This window comes from Lepidochelys olivacea (assembly GCF_965140295.1).
Source record: "Lepidochelys olivacea isolate rLepOli2 genome assembly, chromosome: 1".
Taxonomy (NCBI): domain Eukaryota; kingdom Metazoa; phylum Chordata; order Testudines; family Cheloniidae; genus Lepidochelys; species Lepidochelys olivacea.
The window spans coordinates 64,807,436-64,821,220 of record NC_140411.1 but is presented as its reverse complement, the minus strand read 5'-3'; the positions used below and the strand labels follow the sequence as shown (position 1 = coordinate 64,821,220).

Sequence of the window (13,785 nt, the reverse complement as noted above, 5' to 3'; positions counted from 1 at the left end):
TTTTGTTAAAGATGTGGGGACTCTGCCTTATGAAACCAAGTCTCCCAATCAGTTTCAAATTCTAAAACTGATTTTAGTGTAGAAAGTCATGGTCACATGTTAGTTTCCCCAAACATAAACATTTATTTATGGGGGAAAGATGTGAATCTTCTGTTTTTCTTTTTTAACAGGAAAGAAATCAAAGCATTAGACCACTTTTCTCTTTGTTATTGGTGATAATCCATAGTTGTATAAATATAAGCACTGATCAGTATACAGCACTCACAAACATTAAAATATAACCAAATACACTTTTGTTTCTAGGTGAAACATTTAGAGAACTAATGGATAAGTTCCTGAGGGTTAACTTCAGTAAAGGCTGCCCACCCTTGTTTACCACTTTGAAATCTTTATATTACAATACAGAAAAGGTAAATTTTAGTATTTATTCAGTTTTCATATAATCTGCTGTACTAATTTAATTTGTAAGTGTATTATATAGATTCCTCTGGAATTTACAAATGACTGTTATTCAACAATCTCCTACTTAGTAGTTAGTGTACTGCTTTCACTGCAGAATTACTAGGTGGTTACTCATCACATAGTAATATGTACATATCTGTATTAAATTTGATGACTTTGACATTGTCAGAATCAGATACAGATATGTACAGAAGTTTGACAAGTCAAGAATAAATGAAGACTAATCTACTAAACTGTATTCTTTGTCCTGGGATGAAAATGTGTCAGGGTTGATTCAATTTGTGGTTTATGATATCGCTAGAAATATTTATTATAAAATAGACAACGGGTAGTGATTCTGAATTGTGATAATACAGTATTATATATTACAGAGATATTTGTTCCATATGTCAGTCTCAGTCTAAAGTTTGTGTAGTACTATATTTGAGCAGGTCTAAAATCTCAAGGTATGTTAGTTTTGTTTTGTACTAAATCTGCTTTTCTAGATTTAATTATTGGTTTTAAAGCATCAGGTGTGTGTGTCGCTAAATACACAAAATGTATTCAATATATAATAATGCAGTTTGTATGAAAAATTGTACATAGTGAAGTTGAACTCAAACTGTGATTTTAAAAACTTTAATTTGTCTGCTTTTTTGAGCTGTAAATAAGCAATAAAGCAGTTTTTTTTCCACTTGATTTTTTCAACTGTATGGAGAATCCAAAAGTTGGAGATGTTCAGGAAACTGATATGGATGACATGAATTGTAATGACAGGTTTCAGAGTAGCAGCCATGTTCGTCTGTATTTGCAAAAAGAAAAGGAGTACTTGTGGCACCTTAGAGACTAACCAATTTATTTGAGCATAAGCTTTCGTGAGCTGCAGCTCACTTCATCGGATGCATAAAAGTGGAAAATGCAGTGAGGGTGTTTTTATACACACAGGTCATGAAAAAATGGGTGTTTATCACTTCAAAAAGCTTTTTCTCCCCCCACCCCACCCTCCTGTTGGTAATAGCTTATCTAAAGTGATCACTCTCCTTACAATGTGTATGACAATCAAGGTGGGCCATTTCCAGCACAAATCAAGGGTTTAACAAGAACGTCTGAGGAACGGGGGTGGGAGGAAGGAATAAACAAGGGGAAATAAGTTACTTTTTATAATGAATCAATTTCCCCTTGTTTATTCCTTTCTCCCACCCCCGTTCCTCAGACTTCTTGTTAAACCCTGGATTTGTGCTGGAAATGGCCCACCTTGATTGTCATACACATTGTAAGGAGAGTGATCACTTTAGATAAGCTATTACCAACAGGAGAGTGGGTTTCGGGGTGGGGGGGGGGAGAGAACCTTTTGAAGTGATAAACACCCATTTTTTCATGATCCAATTAAGTGAGCTACAGCTCACTTCAAGCTTATGCTCAAATAAATTGGTTCGTCTCTAAGGTGCCACAAGTACTCCTTTTCTTTTTATGACTTGTAATAGAGAAAGTTCTTCACCAAGGATGGCAAAATTAGGTGGGTTGGGAAGTGCTCGGAGTAGGCCAATGTGTAATATATAATGAGAAGAAAGGGCTAGTCACTGCTTCCACTATGGCAAGTTTTTACCTGAGCAGTTTTCTTGCCACCAATCAAGTTGGGAACATGAAATCAAAACTTTTAGGATTGCTAATTTATTCAGAGGGACTAACCAATAATTTGTATGCAGAGACAGAGGCAATTATTAGACGGGGAACACAGGATTTACATTTGTAGAAATACTTGGGTTTTTTCCTGGAAAGGGGGAAGGGGAGGGTTTCTTCAAGTTTTTTGTTTTTTGCATTCACTCATTTATGTTTGTGGAAATACCATATTTCAAAGGGTTTTGAAACCAGAAAATTGGCTCTAATTTCAGTCTGAATAAAATTAAGTATTTCAAAATTAAGTGAATTGATGAATGTCAGGGATGTTGTTATCCCTGTTACAACTTTCTAGAAGCTCGGGGTGGAAAGGAATAGTTACTTACGTTTTGAGGAAGTGGCATGTCAGCTTGGTAGAATCAACCGTGTCTGGATATTGAAGATGAGCTGTGAATTGATTATAAGGTCTTGGTTTGAAAGAAGCTTCTTGCACAGGGCCTCTGGTAATACATGATTCTAGGAAAAACTAAAATCAACATTGATTGTTGATAGATGGTTGGTTGGTTGGTTGTGTGAAATTACCCTGTAATGGCTACAAGCATCTGTACTCGGGGAAAATACACTTCTACTCAATGTGACAAATTCTGTGTGTGGAAAAAGAAAGATGTGAAGTATTGTGTCCAAGTTATGAAGATGCCACACAAAAATGCAGAGAAAATTATGACAAATTATGGCTTTGGTGTTTGATCAGACAATGAAAATAAAAATAACTTCTCAAGTGCAGTAACATGAAATCTTTGACATAATATGTAACACAATCCTGAAGTACGTTATAGATGTTGGACTATTTCGTCATGGCTGTCATTCAGTTTCATGATTGGTTGGTTGATAGGAAAAGGATTGATTTCCAAGTCTTCCCTGTGATATTCAGTGGAACTCCCAGGAAGATTTTGTGTCTCTGCGTCCAGATCATATGTGTAGAAATTAACAGAACTTTGATCAAAATATACCAATAATTTTCTATTAAAAGGGGCTCAACAGAGAGGTATTAAAATTATAAACATGAGATTTAATGGCTGATAACACTACTGTTGCAGTTTCAGGGGAAATCTGGTTGAGCTAAATTTACAACAAAGACCGAGAAGGACAAAATCAAGTAAACAAAACAAACCGAGGAAAGCTATGGAACCTATTCCTACTTATCCAACTTAACCTTTGTATTTGGGATCAGTGTTGTTGGTTGAGCCCTGAGTGGGAGGAAGAAGCTTGAATTGTGGTTCATGAAATATAATCCTGTGTACATTCCTTCCCTTCTGCTACAAATGTGGTTGTGGAAGTAGTTTGGAGCAATTCACGGCATTAAAATGGTGGGAAAATTGTGAAAGTAAAATATCAGGAGATAGAACTTTGAGTTCAGCATTTTGTCCATTTTTAAAAACCGCTACTCTTTTTTTGTCAGCTCAACATCAAGTAAGCACATTTTAGCACAGTATGATTGGTTTGGTCAAACTACTTAACTCAGGTGCTGAAAAAAGTACGTTGACACTGTGTTTAAATATCTAAGAGTAGATACAAGAGTGGTAGGCCTAAGTGAATAGATTTGTGGACTCAAATATTGTGTTCTTGTGTTTAACTTACAAAATTACAGGCTTTTCTTTTTTATCAAAATGTGTGCCTCTTTATGTTTAGGGAATAAATGCTGGCAAAGCAAATCCCCTAGTATGTATTTTACGTTTCATTTCATAGACCAGGGGTGGGCAAACATTTTGGTCCAAGGGCCACATCAGGGTTGCAAAACTATATAGAGGTCCAGGTAGGGAAGGTTGTGCCTCCCCAAACAGCCTGATGCCCGCCCCCTATCTGCCCCCTCCCACTTCTCACCCCCAGACTACCCCCCTCAGAATCCCTGACTCATCCAACCCCCCCTACTCCTTGTCCCCTGACCCCCCCTCACGGGACCCCTGCCCCAACCGCCCCCACGAGATCCCAGCCCCTATCCAACCCCCTCCCTTCTCCCTGCCCCCTGACAAGACCCACAGGACTCCCATGCCTATCCAGTTCCCCCTGTTCCCTGACCACCCCTCCCCCACAGAATCTCTGTCCCATCCAACCGTCCCCTGACTGCCTCCTGGGACCCCCCTGTCCCCTTACCATGCCAGAGCCAGCCACACCGCTGCACTGCCTGGTAGGAGCAGCAGACAGCACAGCGAGCTGAGGCTGCAGTGGAGGGGGGAAGCGGGGGAGGAGCCGGGGGCTAGTCTCCCCTGCGGGAGCTCAGGGGCCAGGCAGGACAGTCCTGCAGGCTCTAGTTAGCCCACTTCTGTCATAGACTCTTTGTGAGTTTTCCAGTGTGTTTATTTCAGGAAAAAGTGTGTGGATATTGGGAGGGTGTGTCAGTGTCAGATATTTCAGAGGATGGTGTACAAAATGCATAGTAAATCTAATTCAGCAACTGGAGGAAAGTAATTTCCCTGACAGTATAATAACTGATCATCATACGCTTGTATAATGTTTATTATCTTGAAATTAGAAATGTTAAAGATGGGTTAGTCCTGTTCTTTCCTCCTTCCACTAGCTAATTGTACCTACAGCAGATCTTCTGAATAGTGCTTTATACAGTCCAGTATTAAATGCCCCAAGTTGAGGCTTTGATTTTCAAGGCTATACTTCAAAATTTTATGTTTTCCTGGGTATATTCCTTCAATTGCACCACATGAAATGTTTCTCCATCCTCGGTGTTAAGAGTTCTAGTACCCATGGGAGGATTTATTTAATACCAGCCCAGATTCCCTCGGTCTGTACCTCTAAGTAGAAACTGCAGCACTTCCCAAGACTCTTTTGGGTACCTGTGTACCATTTAGCCAGCATCTGTTTTCTCTTCCCCAAGGAGAGAGTCAGTCAGCACTTTGTCCCTCATTGTTAACACTTGCTTTTATACAAAATACTGTCCTTTTAATAGAAGAAAAAGTTGAATGACAAACATAAAACTAAAACAATCTGTAAAACTTCTCACCATGATTGGTGCTGAAGACAATATAGATATCAACGTTTTTTCCATAATAGACTACAAAATGAATATTCCCAGTTTCTAAGAAGTTTCTCCATCATGGTACACTCTTGTACTAATTCTTAAGATGGGACGATTTTGGCAAATAAGTGAAATTTATAGCATGTTTTGAAAATAGTTAGATTTTGCCTTAGTCTTATTTCCTGTAGCTTGTTCTACAGCAGGATTCCCTTAAATGAATGCCCTGTGGCTCTTGCAAGCTTTTTGAGGGCTCTTTTACCTGCGTTGTTCGGGAATAGCCCAGAAAATCGTAGAATAGATGACGCAGTTATCTTTAACATATCCTGGTCCTGAACTGTTCATAGCCTTATAGTACAAGGCTGAGACCTTGAATTGACATTGGAAGCGAACTGGGAATCGGTAGACAGTGCAGAGCACCAGTTTTCTGTTCTCTGTGGCTTATCCCAATGAAAACTGGGCTATCAGACTGAAGCTTCTGTGTTGCTTCTACCTTCATTCGCTGATGCATAGTGTCTGTCCCACTCTGTCACCCCAAGTGCAGGAAGTGGGGACCCGCAAGGATTTTAAAAATTAATACTTGCCACTCCAGGCTTGTATTAAACTCCCAAGGTTACAGCTTCTCTCTGACCTTGGCTTGGTAAACACTGCCACCACCCAAATGCAAAAAAAAAACCCCTCTGAATCCAGGAAGGAGCACTTGGGAATTCCTCCCTGTGGGGTACCCTCAAGCCCTCCCCCCCCCGGGAAGAATCATAGAATATCAGAGTTGGAAGGGACCTCAGGAGGTCATCTAGTCCAAACCCCTGCTCAAAGCAGGACCAATCCCCAATTTTTGCCCCAGATCCCTAAATGGCCCCCTCAAGGATTGAACTGCCAACCCTGAGTTTAGCAGACCAATGCTCAAACCACTGAGCTATCTGAGAAAGCCACAGCTAATCCCCTTTGTTTTCTATCAGCTAATCAAACAACATGCACAAACGTCGTGGGACACCAAATATCCAATCCTGTTCTTAAAAAAGGTAAATTTTATTAACAAAAAAAGTATATATATATTTTGAACTTAAGCTTTTGCTAGATTTTAAAAGAGCAATTCCAAAAATTAAGCACCCAAACTAGCTTTCTTGGGGGTTCAGCTTAAAGGTTACAAGCAAACAAAAGCATCGGGTTAGCACAGAGGAGATCCACAAGCCAAAATAAGAAATAAACTTGATAGCGTCTGTCTAAACATTCCCTATCCAAGTGGTTCCTTCTAGGTATGGAAAACACTTTTTTTCATACCTGGTTCAAACCTTACACTGCATTTCTGCTTATAGCATTGCTGCTCCATGTTCTTTCAGCCCAGAGAACAACAGACAAAGTTTCTTTCCCAATTTTAAAAAGTTCTATCTTCCCATTGGCTCTTTTGGACAGGTACCCCTACAGGTAAAGCAAGTAGAGAACAGACCAAGAGGGATTTTACAGCTAGCTGGCTGGCTGGGTGTCCATCAAAGGGAGCTATCCCCCCTTATTTATCACACACGGATTAAATTAATTTAAAAATGTGGAAATGACACATGCGAGGGTCAGTCTGGTCTGATCTTCTGCCAAAAGAAAGGAGCATAGTCTCTTAGCATGGTGAAATAAAAAATGTACTGTGTCAAGCCTTTCCTAGCAAGGTTAGATGGTTTAGGTCAAAATCAGAAACTGATGTAGTTATTTTACTGGTTAGTCCATGGCGTGGTCTACACTTACGCTATATATCGGTGTAGCTGCATCAGTCCAGGATGTGGAAAAAACCATACCTGAGTGACTTAGCTATGCCAACAAAACCTCAGTGTAGACACAGCTTTGTCAGCTCAGCTAGCGTTGTTGGGAGAAGTGGTGTTCCCACATCAAGAGAAGAATTCTTGTCAATGTAGGCTCCGTTTACACTAGGAAGCTATGCCAACAGGCTCTGTAGTGTAGACATAGCCCATATCTACTACTTTACTGTTTCCCGCCCCCAAGTTTACACTATGAAGAAGGCAAGAGCAGAGACTTTTTTCAGTCAATATGCCATTTTAGGAGGGGGACTTTCCTTATTTAATGGTGGTCTGGTCTTTTTTCTTTCCAAAAGACCCTCTGGTCTCCAATTAGCTCATGATATTACTTCAATGCACACCTGATGGTACTAGTCTGGGCATGTGAGAGCATTTCTTTTCCTCTTCCAGGCATTTGTCTGAACAGAAACCTACAGTTTCTCCCTAAAGTAGCTTTACTGCAAATTTCAAGTGAATAAGAATATATAAAAACTGATCTCTCTGTATATGTCCAGGCATAGCTGCTTATCACAGTATCCTTTAAATGTGTCTTCTCTGTGCAGCCCCTCCTCCATTAGACACTGCTCCCCTTATGAAGCAGTCCCTCCAGTTCCCTAATAAATAAGTTCAAAGAACACAGTCTAGTACTGAGATGCCCAGAAATGGACATAGTATTTCAGGTGCTGCTTCACCAGAATTTACTAAAGTCACAATCTCTTGTGCTCATTGATCCGGTTCTTCTATATAAGCAGCCCAAAATTGTATTAACTCATTTTTGACCACCATATCACATTGAGCACCTATTTTATGTGCTATTGGCATTTCCCCAGATGTCTTGGTATTACTACTTTCTAGGTTTCTTCTTTGTGGAAGTGATATGGGAGATAAGTTTTAGAAGGGAAGGACACTTGAGTGTTGTGTGTGCGTGTGGGGGAAGGGGACGAGCACTGGCTGCTAGTTTGGCACATTGCATATATTGTATGGCATTGCCTAAACCAGTCATGTATAAGTATAATGTAGATCTTTCCTGAAAGGATATAACCAATTCAGAACTCTTCAATGGATGTGTAGTTTAAACACTACCTTCTAAGGTGCATTGCCTAACTTCTTGTTTTCTAGTTTTAAATTGTTCCAAGCCTTAATCATTTAAGTGGAGGGGGGTCTGTTTCTAGATTTCAGTATAAAATAAAAGCATGAGGCCGTGTGGAAAAGTTATGCTGAGTCTCTTATTACAAGGTGTAATAAGTTGCTGTCTTTGATTTCCCTTCCAACTGATAGGGACTTTCAAATCTACTACTTGATGAGAATGGACTGTTTGGCAATATAAATTAATACTAAAAAAAGCTTCACTGGGAGGTAGGTGTAAACTACTATGTAACTGAAGATCCTGCCTCAGCCATCCAAATGAAAAACTTTGACTTCCATACTGAAATTTTAAACCATTTATCTTCATGTATCCAAGATTTGCTTAATTTCCAACTTAATGGAAGAAGGAAGACCAATGTCTTAAATAAAATCCTTTTCTGTAAGTCTTCCCTGAGTCTTAGGTGCTGTTAATCAGTAGCTTATAGGTGATTAATTCAATGAAGCAAATAGTACCTCTTGTTTAATATGTAGTCACATTCAGTTTATTAAAATTATCAAAGCCAGTTAAGGGATTTAGACCACTTCCATTTCTCAACAATCTCGAAGCAATTATTTCTTATAATTAATACCGAGATTACTTATTTTCCTTTTTAATCATACTGAACATAACATGCTGTTAATAACTAATCCATTCAGTTAATACATTGTGTTGTAGATCTTATTTCTGGATAGTCAGTAAATGCAACTTTTGATGTTATAAAACCTCTCCTTTTAGTCTTGTCATTATATGTCCATCAGTGCTCTTTGTTTAGGCTTCACTAAACCTGGAGCTGGACAGAGTCAAAATTCCTCCTCAACTTTACTGCAAGACTAAACATTTTAATTCAGTCTGCAGTACCACAGCGAACCAAAAGAGATTTATAAAGGTTAATCCCCAGGTAATTCAGTAACTGAACCTTCTATTCATAAGTGTTTACATAAGTTGAAGAGTTGCAACAGAGAAGCCATACATAGTCTGTTTTTAATTACAGTATTGTTATCAAGATGCACTTCATGTTCTCAAGAAGGCTGAGAGGAAGAATACAGTACTTAAGTGGATTCCATTATCCTGCTCTTGGGAACATAGTTTTGTCCCTGTTACAGATTTTCTTGTTCTGTTGGTTTGAATACCTACCATTTGGTCCCTCACTGAGGGTTAATTAACTACAGGATTCTTTATGCAAGGTAGCTAAAGACAGTAGTCCTTTTTTGTTACTTAAACATTAGTGTTGTTTTTCCTTTTCTTGGAATTTTAAACTTCTCTCTAACCTCAGATGATGTTGGTACTCTGCAGTTCCATACTTTAGTAGTTTTCGCTATTTCTTCCTATGTCAGAAACACTTTCAAGGGATTGATTAATTAAAACAGTACTTTTACTGTCTTATTAGTGGTGTTTCTACACTGCAACGTAAGTCCAGGGTTAGCAGACCTAAAGTCAGTGAACTGTGGTTTTGTGAACCCAGGGCTTGAGCATCTATGGTGGTTGCTGACACCTAGACCGAATTTTTTAACCAGGGCTCCAGCATCCATAACTGTGGTACACAGGTCTGAGTCCGTCCAATGATATCCAAGACTTCCTAGTGCCTTCTTGAAATATGGCTGCTCTAGCTCTTTGTGGTCACAGGAAGTTTGAGCAGCCTGCTGACCCATCTTGCTTGGGCCATCCTTTTGGTCAATACGGCTCCAGCAACCAGAGCCAACAATGTGGAGGAGTCACGATTTGAAGAACTCACGCTTTCACTCCTGTTTTAAGGAGATGGCAGAGCTGCTGTGAGATGCTGGTGGACATACCGGTGGCCTTTTCTGACCCACCAAAGGCAACTAACAGACTGGCTGCTGCTGCTCATGACACGTATGGCCATTTATACCCACAATGTAGCACTTCTGGAGAAGGGCCAAAAGCACAGAGTAGTGGGACCACATCGTCCTGCAGACCTGGGATGACCAGCAGTGACTCCAGAACTTTTGCATGAAGAAAGCTAAATTTCTGGAGCTTTGTGAGCATGTTGCCTTGACCATCCAGCTTTGAGACATGAAGGTGGCTGTGCCAGTCTAGAAGTGGGTTGCTATAACCATGTGGAAGCTGGCTATCCGAGACTGCTACAGGTCCATTACCAACCAGTTTCGTGTTGAGAAGTCGATTGTGGGTCAAGTGGTGGCAGGGGTTTCTTAGACAATCAGGCATGTGATTTACTCAAAGGCAGTGACATAAAAGATACTCCTGAAGTAATTACTGGCTTTGAGAGAATAGGGTTTCTAAACTGCACCAGGTCCATTGATGGAACTCACGTACCCATAGTTTTGCCTTCAAGGAGCACCAGTAAATAAACCAGAAAGCGTACTATTCCATTGTTATCCAGGCCAGTGTAGACCACAGAAGCCAATTTATTTACATTAACATGGGCTGCACTGGAAAAGTTTGATCCAGGATTTTCTGCCAGTCGAGAGTCTACGTTCAAGAACCTGCTGGGACACTGTTCCTACCAAATGACATGGTCATAAATGGAGTTAGTGTTTCCACTGTTGTTGGGGATTTTGCATGCCCCATTTTGCCTTGGTGTATGAAACCATATCCTGATCTCAGAGGCCCTGGCAAAAGAAGGTTTAATTACACTCCCAATAGGTGTAAAATGGTGGTTGAATGTGCGTTTGGCAGATTGAAATCCTGCTGGCACTGCCTGAAGACCCTATTTGGATTCCACTGTAATCAGTGCTCTTTGCATTACTGTGGCTTGCTGTGCTCTTCACAATCTTTGTGACACCAAAGGTGAGCCATTTTTCCCCAAATGGAATGGACAGTGATCGTCTGCTGAAGCAGTAAACTCAACCAGAGAGTGCAGCTACTGGAGCTGGATGCACCCAGGCATCAGAAATTAGGGATAACTGTGCTCACACTTTATAGACTTGCATGGGCCAGTGGTAAAGATAGTACCTTTATGATGTGCTTGTGCAATGCTTACAGTACACTGGGTAAGGGTTGGGGCTTGACTGACATGCATTGGACTTATGAATGACCTATTCCCACTTATGAAATGGAATGGAGGTGCACAACTGTGGACTTAGATATCTGTATTGAGAAATAGTGTTAGCATACAACTTCAAAAGTTGTCACTTACCATGTGTTTCTTTTAAATATATATAGGATGTGATGTAGTGATTGTAACAAAACTTCTTAATAAAATATTTTTGTTTGAACATTTATTAGAAAAGTATAATAAATTATTTCCAGGCAGGCTGGTTGACATTAACACACCAAACATAAACCAAGCACATGAATAAAATGCGAACAATGGAACAATTTCCAAGATGGAATCCTGCTACTGTGGCATATAACCTGGCCCCTCCATTCTCCTTTCCTTCCACATTTGCTGCGCACTGGGTGCGGGGGCAGAGGGGCAGTGGAGTGTCCACTGGGGAGAAGCTCATATGAGAGACTGCATGGGATATCTGTTCCATGGAGGACTCAGGCCATGGGGCTGGTGCAGCAGCAGTCTGCAGTTTTGCAGCCATTATTAAAAGCAGCCTCTCAGCGCACAACAGAAAAAACTATCTTCATCCCTTAACTGCTGTTCCTCTTCCAGGAACTGTGAGGCAAGTATCTGAGCTCTTACTGAAATCTGTCTTCAAGCTGTGAAACCAACCTGAGCCTTTCATCTTGTCTTTCCGCTTGCTGTAAGTCCCTCTCTGTTTGGTACTGGACTGCTTGTTGGCTCTGCTGAGAATGTCAACCGTAAGTTCATCACAGAAATGATTCCTCTTGCACCAGTCCGTGATGGTACGGTGATCCAGTCTTCTACTCTAGTTGTGCAAGTTGTCAAGGATACTATGATCTGCAGAGGTTGATGGTCCTGGAAGAGGGGAAGAAACAGAAGGTTGTCTCAAGTGTGTCAGTACATGAGCACAAAAATTCCTTTTGGAATTTCAAGGCCTTATATGTTACTTTGTAAAACTACTTCAGTATATTGTCAGAGGGATGCTTCAGACTACAGAAGTTCCCTAGACACAGCTGGGTTAAAAAGAGGTGCATAGTTAAAAATCACAACCACTTTTTTCTAAGAATTGCAGACCAGTTTGGACTGTGGAGGAGGGCAGTTCATAGAATCATAGAATATCCGGGTTGGAAGGGACCTCAGGAGGTCATCTAGTCCAACCCCCTGCTCAAAGCAGGACCAATCCCCGATTAAATCATCCCAGCCAGGGCTTTGTCAAGCCTGACCTTAAAAACTTCTAAGGAAGGAGATTCTACCATCTCCCTAGGCAACACATTCCAGTGTTTCACCACCCTCCTAGTGAAAAAGTTTTTCCTAGTATCCAACCTAAACCTCCCCCACTGCAACTTGAGACCATTACTCCTTGTCCTGTCCTCTTCTACCACTGAGAGTCTAGAACCATCCTCTTTGGAACCACCTCTCAGGTAGTTGAAAGCAGCTATCAAATCCCCCCTCAATTGCCATCTACATAAGCTGTCTGTCATTTGAGGCATTCCACATTTTGGAGGACACGACAGTTCTGGTGGTTCCAGATGCAGAGGTTTATTCCAAGCTACTTATGGGGAAGCCAACTGTTTATGCCACCGTGAAACACACATCTGTGAGTGGAGTGGGCTGATGAGCTACTGAGGTGCCCTGAAAAATGCGCCCTTCCCTGAAACATGACTACCTATCTGGAGTTCCTGCTACTGAAAAAGTTTGCAGCCATCAGCACCCAGGATGGGGTCAAAATTCATGAGGGAGTCAATAGGATGCTGTGTTAGCATCTGCATGTATTCTGGGGTCTTCAGGTTATGGTGTGCTACCATTGGTTCCAGGCTAAGCACAGTACCCAGCACCTGGTCAAAGCCCTCATAAAACAGATGTGACGATGACGGCTTCCGATGTAGCCTTTTTGACTGCCTGCAAACACACAAACTCCACTGGCATCCCCTTTCCCTCTCCTACCCCTCAGTAAATTTCTGGACTGCATTCAGACCTCCAGACCTATTTCAGACACATGATTTCATCACCCATGGAGCACGTGGACTACATTTAACTGAAATGACTGCATTTCAGTCCCGTCCTGTGTCTCCCCCCCCCCCCCCCATCCTCCTCTGCAGTTCAGGATTTGCAGGTGGCTTGTTACTTCATTGACTTGATACGGCGTGATTGCAGGATGGGCAACGTAATGTTCTCACTTTTTAACAAACCAGCATGTCCTAGCACAAAAATAAAATTGCCCATTACTAGTAAAACATGACTTTTGGAGGCTTGTCACATTTGTGCTTCCTGATATCCATTTTAAATTCCAGGTTATGGGGGGTGGGGTGGGGGATACTGAGGAGCTGGCCTGCAATCCGCCATTGGCAGATACACTGCTGCCCAGGGCTTGCACTAATTTTTGCTTTGGTTCATAAAATGAAAATCCTTTCCATAGCTATAAATTTAAAAATGAAGCCAGAAACTTCCCTAGCTATGAGGAGACTTCTGCCTGTGTAGTTTCTGCTGCTGGTTCCATGGTGAGTCGCTTCTCCAGGGGAGGTTTTCAACAAAAAGCTCCTCTGAGTACAGTCTAAGGATGTGCGGCAGCTGCTCCTGCGACAAACCCTCTTCCAGGACTCGTTTCATCGCCAGAGTCAGTTTGTTGGTCTCATCTGGAGCCTGCTGCTGGCTCCCATCCATTCCCATGCTAGATTCTGGGGTCCGCAGGTCATCATGAGCTACCGTTGGTTCCATGCTAAGCATAGTACCCAGCACCTGGTCAAACCCCTCATAACAGACATGATGATGGCGAATTCTTCTTCGAGCGATGGTTCCTATTATA

At 41.3% G+C, this 13,785-nt stretch overlaps 1 protein-coding gene across 1 annotated transcript in view; it reads left to right on the top strand.

Annotated features, from left to right (window-relative positions):
* Positions 1-13,785, top strand: part of NAA16 (N-alpha-acetyltransferase 16, NatA auxiliary subunit) — a 109,137-nt gene that overhangs the window by 51,017 nt on the left and 44,335 nt on the right. The window contains exon 9 of the mRNA XM_084639645.1: positions 304-410. Coding sequence (XP_084495771.1) covers positions 304-410 — 107 coding nt within the window. The remainder of the gene's footprint in view (positions 1-303; positions 411-13,785) is intronic.